We start from the raw sequence: 19,050 nt of genomic DNA, 5'->3' as shown, positions 1-19,050 counted from the left end.
TAATTCAAAGAAAGTGAGAGAAAACAACTGCTGAATCCATTTAAAACAAAGTTACTTTTCAGATTTTTGTAAGATGGATACCTTTAATACTCATATTCTACACCAAATCATTAAACATGTTTAAATTATTACATGAATATATCTATCTGGTGTATGTTCATAACATTTTACTCCATCTTGAGTTATAAACTTACCAAAGTTACTGTTAGATTTCTTTAACATGTTCTCATATAAGTTATCAAATTAACACCAAAGTAAACTTGTGTATCGGTTAGGTTATTAAACTTCATATGGAGATGTGCAAGGGCTATCAAATAGCCGTAAAAACTTTGAAGTGATAAGATGGAATGCAGTTTGTCAGCACTCAGCACATTAGGATGGTCCTAGGGTTTAAAGGTTAAGTATGTTCTCCAACAGATTTCAATCAACCTATCCACTACATCTTGTTTATAGCAAACCTCTGCATGGTTTTTACTTTTCATATTATTATATTTCCCTTGTTACTTTGATCAACTATTAGTTTCCAAGACACATCAGTATTTCAAACATATTTAATCAAGGGCTTGTAATATAGATGTAGGCCTATCAGAACAGCAGATGGGGAGATCTGCGGCTACAATACCACTGCTCTTACATACAGCTTTATATAAAAAACATTAAAATATGAAAGAGTAATAAATATACCTTTTTAATAAGTCAAAGAGAGCAGGAATCAAAGTTTCAACGGCCTGCAACTTTGACCTACTCTGAACGATTTCAAGTAACACAATAACTTTCTTCCAAGGTTGCTTGTCCAACACATTTTCAACTTCAGGACTTGATGTCTGGGTCCTAATGATACAAAAACAAAACAAAAATCACCATAAGAAATTATAGAATGATGTATAATAACGTTTTAAAAAACATAATATCTTCAAAACAAAAGTAGACACTACAAGTAAGATATTCAGAAAAGAAATAAACCATGAAAAATAAACTACCATGAAAAGCTTTGGTTTTTTAATTTTGTGCAAAGCTATACGAGGGCCATCTGCGCTAGTCGTCCATAATTTAGCAATGTAAGACCAGAGAGAAGGCAGCTAGTCATCACCACACACTGCCAACTCTTGGGCTCTGCTTTTGTCAACAAACAGTGGGATTGATCATCACATATAATGCCCCCATGGCTGAAAGGACGAGCATGTTTGGTGTGACGGGGATTTGAACCTGCAACCGTTGGATTATGATTCGAGTGCCTTAACCACATGGCCATAATATGAAAAGGAAAACAGCAACATAAAAAGAACACAGAAAACTGAATAAATATTTTTACCAAAAACTTTACAAAATACAAAACCATTACCAAAAGCTAAACTTTAAATAGAACAGATCCCATAATCAATATGCATATTTAGTTAAAAACAACAGTAGCGCACACGTAAGTTTAACTTTGCTTGCCTTCCTTCTACTTTCATGCATGAAGTAGGCCTCTGGTCGAAAGACAGTACAAACAAACAGTTTAAAGAGTTTCTTTATGAAGTAAAAAAGAGCCTAACAGTAAATGACAGATGATACACAGGAGATGCAAGTTTAAAAAAATTATACAAGACAATGAATGACTAATATACCTGATAGGAAATACACTAAAAACAGGTAACTCCATGAAAACTAACAAAGAATCTTCAGACATATTGGCAAAAATCTCAGAGAAATTATTAGAAATCTACTAACTGATGATGGAAAAAAAAAATTTTAGAGAAAGAAACAGGAGGTAAGAGGTATCTTAAAATGTTTAAAAACAACGAAAATTGTGAGTTCTGTACTAACCTAAGTGATAGATAAAAAGGTGTCTGTACCAATTTCAGTAACACAGAAATAGGTGTCTGTACGAATCTCAGTAACACAGAAACAGGTGTCTGTACCAATCAAGGTAACACAGAAACAGGTGTCTGTATCAACCTAAGTAATACAGAAGTAGGTGTCTGTACCAGCCTAAGTAATACAGAAGTAGGTGTCTGTACCAGCCTAAGTAATACAGAAGTAGGTGTCTGTACCAGCCTAAGTAATACAGATGTAGGTGTCTGTGACACCCTAAGTAAAACAGAAACAAGAGGCCTATTTGTTCCTGTATAAACATTTTCCCTGGATAATAAGCAACCAAAACAAACATAAGATTTTACCATTTCCTGGATAATTTGTTTAAGAAGGTAAAAAACAACAACATGGAAACACATAAAAACAGAAAGTCAACGTCTGACAGACCATTGAACATCATACATGTTAGATGAGCAATAGAGTTTGTAAGTTCAATACCTTTGTTTCTTGACGTCTCTGACAGTCTTTGTTGTGGCACTGGTCTCTACTTGGTGAAGCACTTTCACAAGAAGCTTACCATCAAAACACATCTGAAACATAAAAATACTTTCACTCATAGATTCACTTCAGATTATTAAACACAATGTGAACTCTGTCACAACTTCTGGGCAAAAATTCTTTTGAATTCCTATCAGTACTGATGTTCAAGTTATGAATCTTAACTAAGGAATCTTACAAAAGTTGATCCACGTGCTTATAGTCGTTTCATGACTTGATGTTAGTCATTATACACATTCTGAGGCAACTTATTGCAAAAACATTATTACATTAAAAATATATACATATTAAAACTTATATTACGTGTAGCACAACCACAGTGTAGCGAATGTTCTAGTGTATCACAGTCAATGTGTAGTAAGTGCTTTTTCTTAACCTGAAGATGAGCTAGCAAGGTCGACATGTTCTTCTCTTCTTATCAATAGTGTTAATATCCATTCTCAGATACATTTTGATTTCAAGTGGGTTTCTCATCATCAAGGATAAGTGCTCTGGTGTATCACAGCCACAGTGTAGTTAGTGCTCTGATGTATCACAGGCACAGTGTAATAAGTGCTCTGGTGTATAACAGCCACAGTGTAGTTAGTGCTCTGATGTATCACAGGCACAGTGTAGTAAGTGCTCTAAGTGTATCACAAATGCATACAAAAACTAATTACTTGTATACAAAAATAACAACCAAGTAGCAGGAGACTTTTCTGTTAGAAACATGTTATGTGCTGTTATAACTGATGTATGAAAATTAATAACATTTCACGATGGTATTTTAAGAACTTGATTCATTCTTTATGCACTCCCGATGTTAGTTACTGTTGTTCTAACAGTCTTACTGTGATATATTCATCAAGTTTCAAAACCGTTTTAAAAAACATTTCTCTACATCCTCAACCATCATAGTCTTTTATTTATATTGTTATCCAAACAATTCAATTTCTTTAACTGTTAACAGAACACTTATTACTCTTAACATGTTACAACTCTCTAGGTTTTAGAGCCAACTTGTTTCTATGTCACCTACATTTTGCCAACACTTTACAAACAAAAGCAGACACTAGTCAAAAGTTACTTATTAAACATTTAATGAAGTAAGTTTTGATATCTGTTTACTTAAAAGTTTTCCCACCTCTCTAAAAGTACTTTTGTATTACAGGATGTAATTCTACTGTAAATGTTTTGAACAATAAACTCAGAAAGTTTGAGTAGTTGAATAACTACTGACAAGTAACATACCTTTTTAATAACTTTGGCCATAGCTTTCCCGTCATGAGCAGAAGTGGAATTTACATAAAGATCTAGAACAAGGTCCAAGAGTTCATGTTGAACAATGGGAGATCCAAGTGCTTGAAAAAACTCCTTTGTTAACTGCAACAAACAATTTTATAATACTTCAAAAAGTTTTCATTTTTCTGGCAAGACTTTTTGTAATCTGTCTTTTAACATCGTAGTTGTACGTCCTAAGTAACTGTTCAATATTACAGTTCAGAAATAATTATTTAAAAATTTTCAAATCTATACCCTACAGAGAAACAAGAAAAAATGTTGACTGTTTGTAGGTAGGTTTAAACTTGTTTTTATTTTGTTTAATGGGTTATATTCAGAACTTTAATTTACTTGTTTTCAACCAAATGAACTAGTGAAAGGGTTCTAACTTTATATTTTGTTCAAGACGAGCTAACAATTTTAGTATTAAGACCTTGCTTTATCATACCTTCCTCTTCTGTCAGTTATTGCTATAAAATAATAATAAATCTGACCCATTACCATAAAAAAATATTTCCTTTCCAATGCCTTGTTTTATCAAGGGAATGTTAGTCGATATGAATGTAGTCCAGAAATAACTCTCAGTGAAGTTGTTGTGATGAAATGGTGGTTAGTTATATGTATTACAATGTTTTTATTTTCTAGTGTACATTACAATAACTTAAAAATAAACAAATCAGTTATCAAATGGTTTATATTTATAAAAAAAAAATAGGTTTGAATCCAGAAAATTTTATCAGGTAGTAACAAACATTCAAGGTATGACAACCTTTTTTTATTTAAATGTTTGCTCAGAACAAACAACAAAGTCAATAGCAAAGCTTCAGTAAATATTTTCTTAACCAAAGTTATTGTTCTAGGTTAATGCCCATGAGTTTACATCATAACCCAATGATCTTCATAGTTTAAAGAATTATCAGTTTTGTGGTACAAAGACAAGGTCACATAAAGGCATGTTACATACCTCTAGAGTGGAACTCTAATAAATTGTTTTATTTCTTTATAAAATCATAATTTTTCAGTTAGACTTTTTTTTTGTGAAACCAAAACTTTACGACATTAGTATGAAACCAAAGCTATACAACATTAGTATGAAACCAAAGCTTTACAACATTAGTATGAAACCAAAACTTTACAACATTAGTATGAAACCAAAACTTTACAACATTAGTATGAAACCAAAACTTTACAACATTAGTATGAAACCAAAACTTTACAACATTAGTATGAAACCAAAGCTATACAACATTAGTATGAAACCAAAACTTTACAACATCAGTATGAAACCAAAGCTATACAATTAGGATAGTTACATATTATTCTATGCCATTTTTATACTTACTAGTTTATATTTTTTAACAAATTTACTTTGAGATTTTACAAGTAGTTTTTCCTGACCAAGTAAAAGTAAACAAACTGACCACAAATATATTGCAATTGACCACAAAGAACTTACCACTTTCAAAGCCATTAAATGTAGCGAGTCCATTCCACAGTTCACTCTAATGCTTGACAAAAGCATTTTCTTTAGTAACTGTAGAGCTTGGCTTTTCTCTTTGCAAAACAACTCAGCATTTTCTGAGGTAAATTTTGAAAGAATTTGCTCAACGATAGCATATTGAGAATGTTTTAAAATCAGGTCTTTGTCGTTGAAGTAAGGTTCCAGCATAGAGTCAAGCAATGGTAACAATTTACCTAAACAATCCTAAATAAAAAAAATAAAATAATAAAAATAAGAAAACAAGAAGCGCCTTCTCTTCTTATAAAAATTATGGTAAAAATAGCGTCAATGTTTTTATGTACACGACACTTGGAACTTTGATTATTTTAGTCTTACTTTTAAATTAAACAAGAGCTTGGCTTAACTGGAAGAAGTTGTATTTGTTAAATATGTGAAAATAAACCTAAAAAAGATGTCAGAATCTTAAAAATGATCAACATAAATAGTAAGACACAATGATATTCTGATAAATTTTTAAACATGTAAAACTATAAAGAACCATTTAACAGTGAAAAACGATGCTTTTGTTTTAAAATTTAAAAAATCTTCAAATTTTGATTTTCATTAGTTATAGCCAGCTTTAACGTAAGTGTTCTTATATATCATAAAAACTCTTATGAGCCTCAATTTTGTTTCTTGACAAGTAAGGCCTTGAAAATAACCTGAAAACGGTTGATTTGTTGTTTAGTATTTACTTTCATAAAGCAACAAGGCCATCTGTGTCAAACAACCAGTAAAAAAAAAAAGTAAAACTTAGTAGAAAACGTAAAAATTAAATAAATTGAACATCCAACTTCCAGATAAAAAATTAAATAGAAATAAAAAGAGAAACAACTCATAAAAAATTACAAACACAAGAAAGGTGAATGATGTCACTGTTGCTAATGACACTGTACAATGTCAGGAGTAAACCCAGAAAAAGAGACACGTTTAAAATGGTGCTGTTGCTCATGGTCATAATGCCAATGACACTATACAATGTCAGGAGTAAACCCAGAAAAAGAGACATGTTTAAAATGGTGCTGTTGCTTAGGGTCATAATGATGGCACAACAGTAAAATGTGTGACTTAAGTGTCACTTGAGAAAAGAAAACTTAAACCTGTACATTGAGCTTTTAGTGAATTAAGTACAACATATGCAAGTTTCACCTGTGAATTCACACACTGGAGAACTCGAAGTAAACCATGCTGGATGTGGGCAGGAGTACTGGTATCAACCACCAACTCCAGCAGAATCTTCAAAGTTGTAGCTTCTGTTGACAAGTGAGTGGTTGCTGCACTTCTGGTGGAAGGTCTCAGCCTGGTTGAAGAGTCATTTTCCTTCACTGCTGGAGCAAACCACTTTGACAAAACAATCGGTAGTTGGCTGTTTAAGAAACAAACACACATGGAAACCTCTGTTTTGTAACATTCAACCTATAGAATTTTAAAGTTTGAAACAAACACACATGGAAACCTCTGTTTTGTAACATTCAACCTATAGAATTTTAAAGTTTGAAACAAACACACATAGAAACCTCTGTTTTGTAACATTCAACCTGTAGAATTTTAAAGTTTGAAACAAACACACATGGAAACCTCTGTTTTGTAACATTCAACCTGTAGAATTTTAAAGTTTGAAACAAACACACATGGAAACCTCTGTTTTGTAACATTCAACCTGTAGAATTTTAAAGTTTGAAACAAACACACATAGAAACCTCTGTTTTGTAACATTCAACCTGTAGAATTTTAAAGTTTGAAACAAACACACATGGAAACCTCTGTTTTGTAACATTCAACCTGTAGAATTTTAAAGTTTGAAACAAACACACATAGAAACCTCTGTTTTGTAACATTCAACCTGTAGAATTTTAAAGTTTGAAACAAACACACATAGAAACCTCTGTTTTGTAACATTCAACCTGTAGAATTTTAAAGTTTGAAACACACACACATAGAAACCTCTGTTTTGTAACATTCAACCTGTAGAATTTTAAAGTTTGAAACAAACACACATAGAAACCTCTGTTTTGTAACATTCAACCTGTAGAATTTTAAAGTTTGAAACAAACACACATAGAAACCTCTGTTTTGTAACATTCAACCTGTAGAATTTTAAAGTTTGAAACAAACACACATAGAAACCTCTGTTTTGTAACATTCAACCTGTAGAATTTTAAAGTTTGAAACAAACACACATGGAAACCTCTGTTTTGTAACATTCAACCTGTAGAGATTTTAAAGTTTGAAACAAACACACATAGAAACCTCTGTTTTGTAACATTCAACCTGTAGAATTTTAAAGTTTGAAACAAACACACATGGAAACCTCTGTTTTGTAACATTCAACCTGTAGAATTTTAAAGTTTGAAACACACACACATAGAAACCTCTGTTTTGTAACATTCAACCTGTAGAATTTTAAAGTTTGAAACAAACACACATGGAAACCTCTGTTTTGTAACATTCAACCTGTAGAATTTTAAAGTTTGAAACACACACACATGGAAACCTCTGTTTTGTAACATTCAACCTGTAGAATTTTAAAGTTTGAAACAAACACACATGGAAACCTCTGTTTTGTAACATTCAACCTGTAGAATTTTAAAGTTTGAAACACACACACATGGAAACCTCTGTTTTGTAACATTCAACCTGTAGAATTTTAAAGTTTGAAACAAACACACATGGAAACCTCTGTTTTGTAACATTCAACCTGTAGAATTTTAAAGTTTGAAACAAACACACATGGAAACCTCTGTTTTGTAACATTCAACCTGTAGAATTTTAAAGTTTGAAGTGCATGTATTAATAACATTCTATTATCAAAATTTCAAATACAGACTTAACAAAATGTACACGCAGTTGGTCCTTCAGACAAATACAGACTTAACAAAATGTACACGCAGTTGGTCCTTCAGACAAATACAGACTTAACAAAATGTACACGCAGTTGGTCCTTCAGACAAATACAGACTTAACAAAATGTACACGCAGTTGGTCCTTCAGACAAATACAGACTTAACAAAATGTACACGCAGTTGGTCCTTCAGACAAATACAGACTTAACAAAATGTACACGCAGCAGTCGGTCCTTCAGACAAATACAGACTTAACAAAATGTACACGCAGTTGGTCCTTCAGACAAATACAGACTTAACAAAATGTACACGCAGTTGGTCCTTCAGACAAATACAGACTTAACAAAATGTACACACAGTTGGTCCTTCAGACAAATACAGACTTAACAAAATGTACACGCAGTTGGTCCTTCAGACAAATACAGACTTAACAAAATGTACACACAGTTGGTCCTTCAGACAAATGCTTCTCAACTCGGTGAATGGTTCACCAAGGGTTTTTGTTTTTGTTGTATTCAGCCTAGTTGTACTTTGATAATTAAAGGTACAATAAAGAATGTTATGTTTTTTTTTGTCTTTCTTTGTAACTTTGGTGACTGAGCTGTTGTGAAAAACTTATAAAGATGAATGATACAGGACAAGGTTAAGAACCACTTTGATAAACTAACCCTGTACTATACACAGAACATTAACTATAATTCTCAACGTATGTTATCTACACCACATGTAGCAAGCTTTTAGTTTTGTCCATCATAAAGATTATATAACCTGTAGAAATGTATATTAACAGCAATGATGGAGGGTGATATGTACAGTTGATAACTCTGACATCAAACCCTGAACACCATGTTAAATGTCACACAGTAAAAGGTTGAGCACTTTGACTTTATAAAATCAATAAACAAACATCACTCAATACATTACCTTGTTAGAAAAGCAAATAATGTTTACGTTACAAAATCACGTAACGAATAAAACTAGATGGACGCTCACTGTGGCACATACTTTCAGCCCTCAGCCATGACCACGCTTAGTTCTGATGTGGAAATATGTTTGTACAGCTAATGTTATACACAAACATTTGTCATTTTTGGCAGGACAGTGAAGAATAATACCTTCACCAAAATCTGATCATTCTGGACTGAGTTAAAGAACAATAAGTGTGGAAAATTAATCCCAATATTAACAGACAGGGAATTTTGGATTTTTGCAACCATGATGCTCCAAAAACTAATCACTTTTACATAGGATCATAGCCCAAATGTATGCCAATTTTTCTCAAAATTTATTCAGCCATTTCTGAGTAATATTGTTGACAAAGACAGATGCACATACTCACACAGGGATTAAAACATAACCCCTATCCATCTTTCCTAATGGGGGAACAAAAGAGAGCAAACTTATCCATAAGACACAGATGCAACAAAAATGCTAACTTGTTGTATAGGTCACAAAACTTTGATTTTACCGCAGTTCATATACCAAAACTGGAATAACATTTTTGTCACATCACACATTTTTACACTTTTTTGCCATATCACACTAAATCAACAAAATGTATTACCTTCCATGCTGGAGTTATAATTCATGCCTCCAAGCTTATCAAAAATGTAACTGTTACAAATGCCAGATACTAAATGTATTACTATACTTGAAACAAAACTTAAACCCACAAAAAATTAGAAAATTTCAAACATGCTAAGACAAACCACATTTTATTTACTTATTATATGGCTGGTTGTTTTTAAGCACACAACAGTATTCTGTACACAATGTGTATTGAAATTTGATTTGTACGAATGCAGTCTTACTGCTGAGCCATTAGTAGATAGTTACTTACCAACATCTAGGCTACCCAGCATTAGGCCTACAACAAAACATGAAGTCACAGAGACACTAGAAATACCACGCTTCAGGTTGTCTCTCCAGAAATATATCCAGGTAAGTAATTTGAGAATTTGTTTTAGAAAGCAACTGTGTATAAATGACTAATAATTATACTGTAGACATGCAAGTGAGGTCTTGCATACATTTGAGATATTAATATAATTGGTCTATAATTAAATTTATCATCTAATGTTGACTGGTCTATAATAAGTTATCGTCCGATGCTGAGTTATCCAAAATGTGTTCACTATATGTACATTGTACGGGTCAAAAGTGCATATACTATAACTTTTGCAAAGTTCCATTCAACATGGTATTACACATTTGATATCAGGTATTGACCAGTCATTTTACCCTACACTGATGATTCATGGTAGATGAGATTAAATACAATATACAAAGATATTGAAACAGACTGTATTATACAGGTTATACAAATACAATATTCAAACTTTACAAGAGACAAAAGTACTTTATTCTTAACATGAATGTCACCGTACAATACAATTAGTAAGTCTGAATTAAACTAAAGTTATCAATCTATAGTCACATCATTAGTACAAATAATGATGTTGTGCATTTAACAGACTGATGTTATCAATCTAGTCACATCCTTAGTACAAATACTGATGTTGTGTATTTAACAGACTGATGTTATCAATCTATAGTCACATCCTTAGTACAAATACTGATGTTGTGTATTTAACAGACTGATGTTATCAATCTATAGTCACATCCTTAGTACAAATACTGATGTTGTGTATTTAACAGACTGATGTTATCAATCTATAGTCACATCCTTAGTACAAATAATGATGTTGTGCATTTAACAGACTGATGTTATCAATCTATAGTCACATCCTTAGTACAAATACAGATGTTGTGTATTTAACAGACTCATGTTATCAATCTATAGTCATCCTCAGTACAAATACAGATGTCGTGTATTTAACAGAGTTGTACATATGACTGAAAGCTTGCTATATTTCACACAGATAAATAAAGGTCAATCAGAATTACAGTCAACATTCCTTTATCAACAGACAGTCAGTTCAGTGGACAAAACTCACGACCATTTGGGAGTTCAATATATATTCTACCATAAACAGTTGGTCACACTAATTCAATCTGTAATATCTGACTCTAGTTTATAACATGAAACTTATTTTTCTTGTACGTTTTTCCTTCAAGAACTTGAATTACTCAGAATATCAGTGTTAACTGTTCTTATAATTAGTCACTGCTAGTTTGTCAGCATCTCAGTCAAACACTCATAATATATTTACAGACAGATCTTTACAGATTTGTATATTTTATAAAAAGCTTGCAATATTTTGTAAAAAATACATAAAGTTTCAAGAACAGTCAATATTACTTCTCCAACATTAGACAGGCCCTGTGCACATCCAATTAGCTAATCCAAAGATCTTTTGTACGTTACCATATACAGCTAACTGAAATTATATTTAAATCCCAGCATGCCTTGAAATGAGTAGATTTCAGATCCAACAGTTTCATAAACAAAATCTAGGTCATCAAAACACAAAAACCATTCAGTAATAAATTATTTTAATTAGAAAGATACCATAGTGTCAACAATTACCAACCATGAATCAACAATAATCTCTTCAGTATGGTTTACCAAGTGTTGTGTGAGCCTCCCATAGGGAGTGTTGTCGGCATCACCACAATACTCTCCTAACTTCTGTAGACACAAAGCAGCTGCTAGACGTACAGGTTCTAACTGTGAAGTCAATGCCACCAGAAGACAGGGAAACACTGTAACGATAGTTTTAATTACACCTATTGTATATATACATACACATCAGTATATGTAAAGTAAAAATTAGGTCACATATACAAGTCTTGCTCAGAAAAAATTTTATTTTACTTTTCATATACAAAATTGTCTTCCAATTTCTTTTGCCTGTTATACATTATAAAATGTCATTCTACTTATGAGCGAACACCTCAGTGTTACTCTGGTGACTTAATTAGGTGTACACACACAACAGATGCATCGTCCCTTCCTCAATTCTTGCTGAAACAATTATAGACTGTCTGGAATTCACAGCATCAACTAAGAGCTTTATCATCAACAGTGATTGACCTCACCCAATAACTGGGCTTTATCTCTCTATCCAAGAGTAAGTTTAAAAGTAACACACTGATTATTAATCAATGAACTACTGTCTATGAAATAAATCCATGCACTACAAAAAAACAGTAACATTTAAACTAACTTCCTATGACCAGAGTACACACACACACACATCAACTTATTAAGGTCTGTATAGATCACAAGTGGCAAAAGGTATACAGACGGGGCTGCACGTGAGACTACGCGGCATCTAATTAAATATCACCAGTTATTTTACTAACTGAATATTTTAAAATCTACTTTTCTGTGTTATCTACAAACCAAACCAAGATCAACTTCCACAAGCATGTGGAAGTAGGGGTACAAGTCCTCTCACATAACAAATTTAGAGTTCTACAGACGGTTGATATGATTATCCATGTTTACATGATAAATTATTTTTAACTGAAATACTTCAGATTTAGTGCAAGAAATAGATAGCTACACGAAACACTGACACAACTAGAGTAGCTACATGAAACACTGACACAACTAGAGTAGCTACATGAAACACTGACACAAGTAGAGTAGCTACAGAAAACACTGACACAACTAGGTAGCTACCGGAAACACTGACACAACTAGAGTGGCTACACGAAACACTGACACAACTAGGTAGCTACAGAAACACTGACACAACTAGGTGGCTACACGAAACACTGACACAACTAGGTAGCTACATGAAACACTGACACAACTAGAGTAGCTACAGGAAACACTGACACAACTAGGTGGCTACACGGAAACACTGACACAACTAGGTGGCTACAGAAACACTAACACAACTAGGTGGCTACAGCAGACACTGACCTGACTAGAGGTGGCTACAGGAAACACTAACACAACTAGAGTGGTTACATGAAACACTGACACAACTAGGTGGCTACACGCACCACTGACCTGGCTAGGTGGCTACACCTAAACACTGACACAACTAGGTGGCTACAGAAACACTGACACAACTAGGTGGCTACAGGAAACACTAACACAACTAGAGTGGTTACATGAGAACACTGACACAACTAGAGTGGCTACACAGAAACACTGACACAACTAGGTGGCTACCGCAAACACTGACACAACCAGAGGTGGCTACATGAACACTGACACAACTAGAGTGGCTACATGGAACACTGACACAACTAGGTGGCTACACAGAAACACTGACCACAACTAGAGTGGCTACACGCAGAACACTGACCTGACTAGGTGGCTACACGAAACACTAACACAACTAGAGTGGCTACACGAAAACACTGACACAACTAGAGTGGCTACAGGAAACACTAACACAACTAGGTGGTTACATGGAAACACTGACACAACTAGGTGGCTACAGCGAACACTGACACCTGAACTAGGTGGCTACCCAAACACTGACACAACTAGAGGTGGCTACATGAAACACTGACACAACTAGGTGGCTACATGAAACACTGACACAGCTAGGTGGCTACAGGAACACTGACACAACTAGGTGGCTACACGAGAACACTGACACAACTAGGTGGCTACACCGAAACACTGACACAACTAGGTGGCTACAGGAAACACTGACACAACTAGGTGGCTACAGGAACACTGACACAACTAGGTGGCTACATGAAACACTGACACAACTAGGTGGCTACATGAAACACTGACACAACTATAGTGGCTACAGCAGGAACACTGACACAACTAGGTGGCTACATGAAACACTGACACAACTATAGTGGCTACAGGAACACTGACACAGCTAGAGTGGCTACACGCAAACACTGACACAACTAGGTGGCTACATGAAACACTGACACAACTAGGTGGCTACACCGAACACTGACACAACTAGGTGGCTACATGAAACACTGACACAACTAGGTGGCTACACGAGCTGCACTGACCTGGAGTAGAGTGGCTACACGGAAACACTGACACAACTAGGTGGCTACATGAAACACTGACACAACTAGAGTGGCTACACTGGAACACTGACACAACTAGGTGGCTACATGAAACACTGACACAACTAGGTGGCTACACCAGAACACTGACACAACTAGGTGGCTACACAGCACTGACACACTGAGCTAGAGTGGCTACATGAAACACTGACACTGACTAGAGTGGCTACCACGCGAAACACTGACACAACTAGGTGGCTACACGGGAACACTGACACTGACACAACTAGAGTGGCTACATGAAGCACTGACACAACTAGGTGGCTACTGCACGAAACACTGACCTGAACTAGGTGGCTACTGCGAGACACTGACACTGACTAGAGTGGCTACACGTAAACACTGACACTGACTAGGTGGCTACATGAAACACTGACACAGCTAGAGTGGCTACACGAAACACTGACACAACTAGGTGGCTACACTAAACACTGACACAACTAGGTGGCTACAGGAACACTGACCTGACTATGGATGGCTACAGGAAACACTGACACAACTAGGTGGCTACATGAAACACTGACACAGCTAGGTGGCTACTGAGAACACTGACACAACTAGAGTGGCTACACCGGACACTGACACAACCTGGAGTGGCTACACGAAACACTGACACTGAACTAGGTGGCTACAGGAAACACTGACACAACTAGGTGGCTACATGAAACACTGACACAACCTAGGTGGCTACACGAGCAACTGACACAACTAGGTGGCTACAGGAACACTGACACAACTAGGTGGCTACATGAAACACTGACACTGAGCTAGGTGGCTACAGAAACACTGACACAACTAGGTGGCTACAGGAACACTGACACAACTAGGTGGCTACACCAGAAACACTGACACAACTAGGTGGCTACAGGAACACTGACACAACTAGAGTGGCTACATGAAACACTGACACAACTAGAGTAGCTACATGGAACACTGACCAACTAGGTGGCTACACTGAAACACTGACACAACTAGGTGTAGCTACACGAAACACTGACACAGCTAGGTAGGCTACATGAAACACTGACACAGCTAGGTAGCTACACGAAACACTGACACAACTAGAGTAGCTACACGAAACACTGACACAACTAGAGTAGCTACATGAAACACTGACACAAGTAGAGTAGCTACATGAAACACTGACACAACTAGAGTAGCTACATGAAACACTGACACTAATAGAGTAGCTACATGAAACACTGACACAACTATACTTACTTTAATAAATTAAACACTTTTGGTCAAGTGCCACATTTCACAATGTTACATGTTTTGTGAAATGGTATAATATTGAGAAAAAACAAATCAAATTAAAATGATTAATTTCAACAGGACACTAATGGGGCAAATTTCCTTAATATCTTTCTACACATGAAACTGTTTCAAACAACTATTTTATGTCATACAAGTTTGGTTTGATTTAAAAAGTAAACCCATTACTGTGCATTGTTCAAGGACCAACCCACCTGTTGATGAGTTTTCAGGATATGTTCAACATGCTTCTTACTGGCAGTATACAATGTTGCAGAGATGTAAAGGGGCGTGCTTGAACAACAGATTTCAAAAGTACATCTTCATGAAGTAACAGTAGATCAAAGCACCACAACGATGACATGAACTTCCCGAGTACTTCTGGTTCACCAAGTTGATACTGGGAAATTTTATTTATTAAAGCTTTATGTAAAATATTTCACAATTATCCATTTATAAAACAACTATGTTAACTTGGCCTGTATTACATAACATAGTGTATTATAAAAGCAGTTTGTTCAGCCTTCAAATGTTCCTAATTAATAAATTCTAGTTACCAATAACATGCTTGGAGTTAAATTAAAATTTGAAAAAGCATATCAAGGTTACATTTTTAATAGAATAACAACAATAGTAATTAACAATAATTAAATGCACAGAAATAAATTATTTGGAGAGAAATTTGCTGTATTATTCACCATACTTTCTAATCATGCTATGTTAAAATATAACAATTGCTGTATTATTCACCATACATTCTAATCATGCTATGTTAAAATATAACAATTGCTGTATTATTCACCATACATTCTAATCATGCTATGTTAAAATATAACAAACAAATGAAGATCTGACATCATAACAGCAGCATAAAAAGTCCTGTTACTCTGGGAAACATTAAATGATAAAACCATACATGAAGGACTAACCTATTTACTGTGCTGGCACTCCAAATTACATCAGACAAAACCTTAAATTTCAAGATAACAATAATTTCCTACATCACAGAAATGAACCATCCTTAACACTATCCACTTAACTGTGTAAGGAAAGTCCATGAAGATTATTTGAATATTTTGATGTTATAAGGATTTAACTTGAGGAGTACAGTGAGTCAATAATTCTGTCTCACCTTGAAAAAGTCCATCAGAAGCTTCTGAGACCTCTGCTTCATGGCTCCCTTACATGATGCAGCCAATTCAGTTACCAGGTAAAACAGTTGAAGTAAGAGGCTCTCGATAACAGAGGAACCCGGTACAAACCATGAACGTTCTGTAAAACAAATAATGGCAAAATAAAGAACTTTGAACCCACTGAATAACTTGTGCTGTAAATCAACTCCCAAGTGTAAAATGTAAACTTAAATTCCAAAAATAAAGTAGTAACACAGCATGTACAGAGGAAAAGAAATTATGTAACTGTGTCGTTGTTTTTACATCTGTCATAATATACAAAAAATTTCGAAATGTGCACACTTTTAAGTTAGCCATATAGCTACAAAGACAAAAAGACTGCTATAAAAACTTAAACTGAACACTAAAAAAAAAATCAGTATTAGTAAATAAGTGGTAACTGAAAGATAATAAAGGCTCTGGACAAGCTGCAAGCTTTCACATATTGATACATGTGTTATAATAAAGATCAGAAAGCTGAAAGTAAATAATGAAATACAAGTAACTACAGAGACAATGCAATCAAGAGGATGTTATGGTCAAAACATGGAGATGGATAAGTTGTATTTTACAGGAAGACCAAACAAACATTTTCAGAGAAGCAACTTTCTGGACCTTTGATGATAAATGTAACTAAATATGTCAAGAGTTCACCTGTCATACAAAAACACAGGTGGCATTAAAAATACTGAGAAACATGTAACAGAATTGGTTAAAGACAGGATGAGTTGGCAAAGGTTAGTTGATGCCTTATGTTCCATTTGGAACAGAGAACAAAGGTTAGTTGATGCCTTATGCTCCATTTGGAACAGAGAACAAAGGTTAGTTGATGCCTTATGTTCCATTTGGAACATAGAACAAAGGTTTGTTGATGCCTTACGTTCCATTTGGAACATAGAACAAAGGTTTGTTGATGCCTTACGTTCCATTTGGAACATAGATGACCATGTATATTTACCAAACAATTTACTTAGACTAAAAATAAATAAAATAATAAACTGAACTTCAAAGAAATTGTTTTCTTAATGCAATATAAGCTGTGATGAGGACATTCAAAAAATGTCTCCACATTTATGTAAAAGAATGATGCTTTTACACAGAAGCATTGGTTAAAAAAAACTTCCTCAACATTAAATACAACCTTTTTTTAAAGTCTGAACCACCAATAAAATCACTCAAAGTCAGAGATGACTGAAAAATGCGTGTTCCCCAGCCAACCACACCCTTCAATTAAACACAATGTTTCCTCCCCCAGTTTTTACAATATTTCAAACTGCAATACTTATAATGGATCACAAAACACAAATAAATGAGAAATACATTTGTTTCTCACTTGGTGTTTTCAAATTACAATGGTATTAAAATAGCAATATACTAGTGGACTCCTAAACATAAGGAACTGAATATTATCATCAACATATTGTTTGTACAACTTACCCTTTAAATGTTCTCCACACTCCACGCCTTGGATAATAGAACCAAGACATTTCAAAATGGCTGATAATGGGAGCTTCTGCTTCCTCAGAGCTCTTAGGTTTAGTTCAAGTTCCTTTTGCTCATCTGTTTCCATTTTGTCTTCTGTAAATATCTAGAAAATATATTATACAAAAAAACTACTAAATATCAACCTATAATATACATTAATTGCAAACCTCTTATATTCTCTGTATAGATCAGAATTACACATACTAAACCGATACAAAATGGAACTGTGTTACCCGGGGCTGTTACAAATTACGATAAAAACAAACAGTCCAACAACTGGGGCTGTTACAAATTACGATAAAGCAAACAGTCCGACAATCACGACTGTTACAAATTACGATAAAACAAACAGTCCGACAATCACGACTGTTGTAACTTACGATAAAACAAACAGTCCGACAATCACGACTGTTGTAACTTACGATAAAACAAACAGTCCATCACGACTGTTGTAACTTACGATAAAACAAACAGTCTAACAATCATGACTTATAAATTATGATAAATCAATCATGACTGTCATAAGCTGTTAGTTAAACAAAATGCTCAGTATCTATATAGACCAACAAACATGACTGCAGTAATCTCAAGAACAGTAACGTTGCATTTTCTATGAAGCAGAATGAAAATATTCTACACAACCATTACGAAAAGGTAACAGTAAATACAATGTTGATGTAAAACCAGCTAAATATTCATTTAAAGCAGTGCACTGTTTTATACTAAAGAAATATTCATGAAACAAAAATTTGTTAATCTGAAATTAAGACTTCCAATGACCCAACTTTAATATTATCAAGGCCTTATTACTTCTCAATGACCACTAGTGTAATCTGTGGATGTTTTATTAATGGTGAAACTTTTCAACTTACAAATAATTTGTTGTTGTTTTTTCAAATTGTAATTAAATATTTAAACTATGGTACTGGTCAACATTCGTATCTACACTAAGGAAAGGGCTGGACTGACCATCTGGTCATTTTAATTATCACGTTTTTAATTACTATCATTTATAATACCTTTTCTTCTTTCAGCCAATTACTAAATGAAACCACAATCTTGTATGAAGCCTCCACTTTCTTATTTAAAGAAAATGGTGACACAAAAGCACAACTTAGTAGCTGACACACGAGATACTTCATGGTGGTGTCTTCTCCATCAACGGCTCCTAGCAGAGACTCAACCTGTAGATACCAGATGAACAGAATAATTA

At 34.4% G+C, this 19,050-nt stretch overlaps 1 protein-coding gene across 1 annotated transcript in view; it reads right to left on the bottom strand.

The window, feature by feature from the left end:
- LOC143251778 (HEAT repeat-containing protein 1-like) overlaps nt 1–19,050 on the bottom strand; it is a 29,761-nt gene that overhangs the window by 1,463 nt on the left and 9,248 nt on the right. The window contains exons 8-16 of the mRNA XM_076503021.1: nt 18,857–19,021; nt 17,790–17,940; nt 16,313–16,452; nt 15,437–15,580; nt 6,263–6,529; nt 5,069–5,317; nt 3,583–3,714; nt 2,293–2,384; nt 685–831 (exon numbers count right to left, since the gene is read on the bottom strand). Coding sequence (XP_076359136.1) covers nt 685–831; nt 2,293–2,384; nt 3,583–3,714; nt 5,069–5,317; nt 6,263–6,529; nt 15,437–15,580; nt 16,313–16,452; nt 17,790–17,940; nt 18,857–19,021 — 1,487 coding nt within the window. The remainder of the gene's footprint in view (nt 1–684; nt 832–2,292; nt 2,385–3,582; nt 3,715–5,068; nt 5,318–6,262; nt 6,530–15,436; nt 15,581–16,312; nt 16,453–17,789; nt 17,941–18,856; nt 19,022–19,050) is intronic.

The sequence above is a fragment of the Tachypleus tridentatus genome, chromosome 6 (genome assembly GCF_004210375.1).
Source record: "Tachypleus tridentatus isolate NWPU-2018 chromosome 6, ASM421037v1, whole genome shotgun sequence".
NCBI lineage: Eukaryota > Metazoa > Arthropoda > Merostomata > Xiphosura > Limulidae > Tachypleus > Tachypleus tridentatus.
This window is presented reverse-complemented; position numbering and strand designations above follow the sequence as displayed.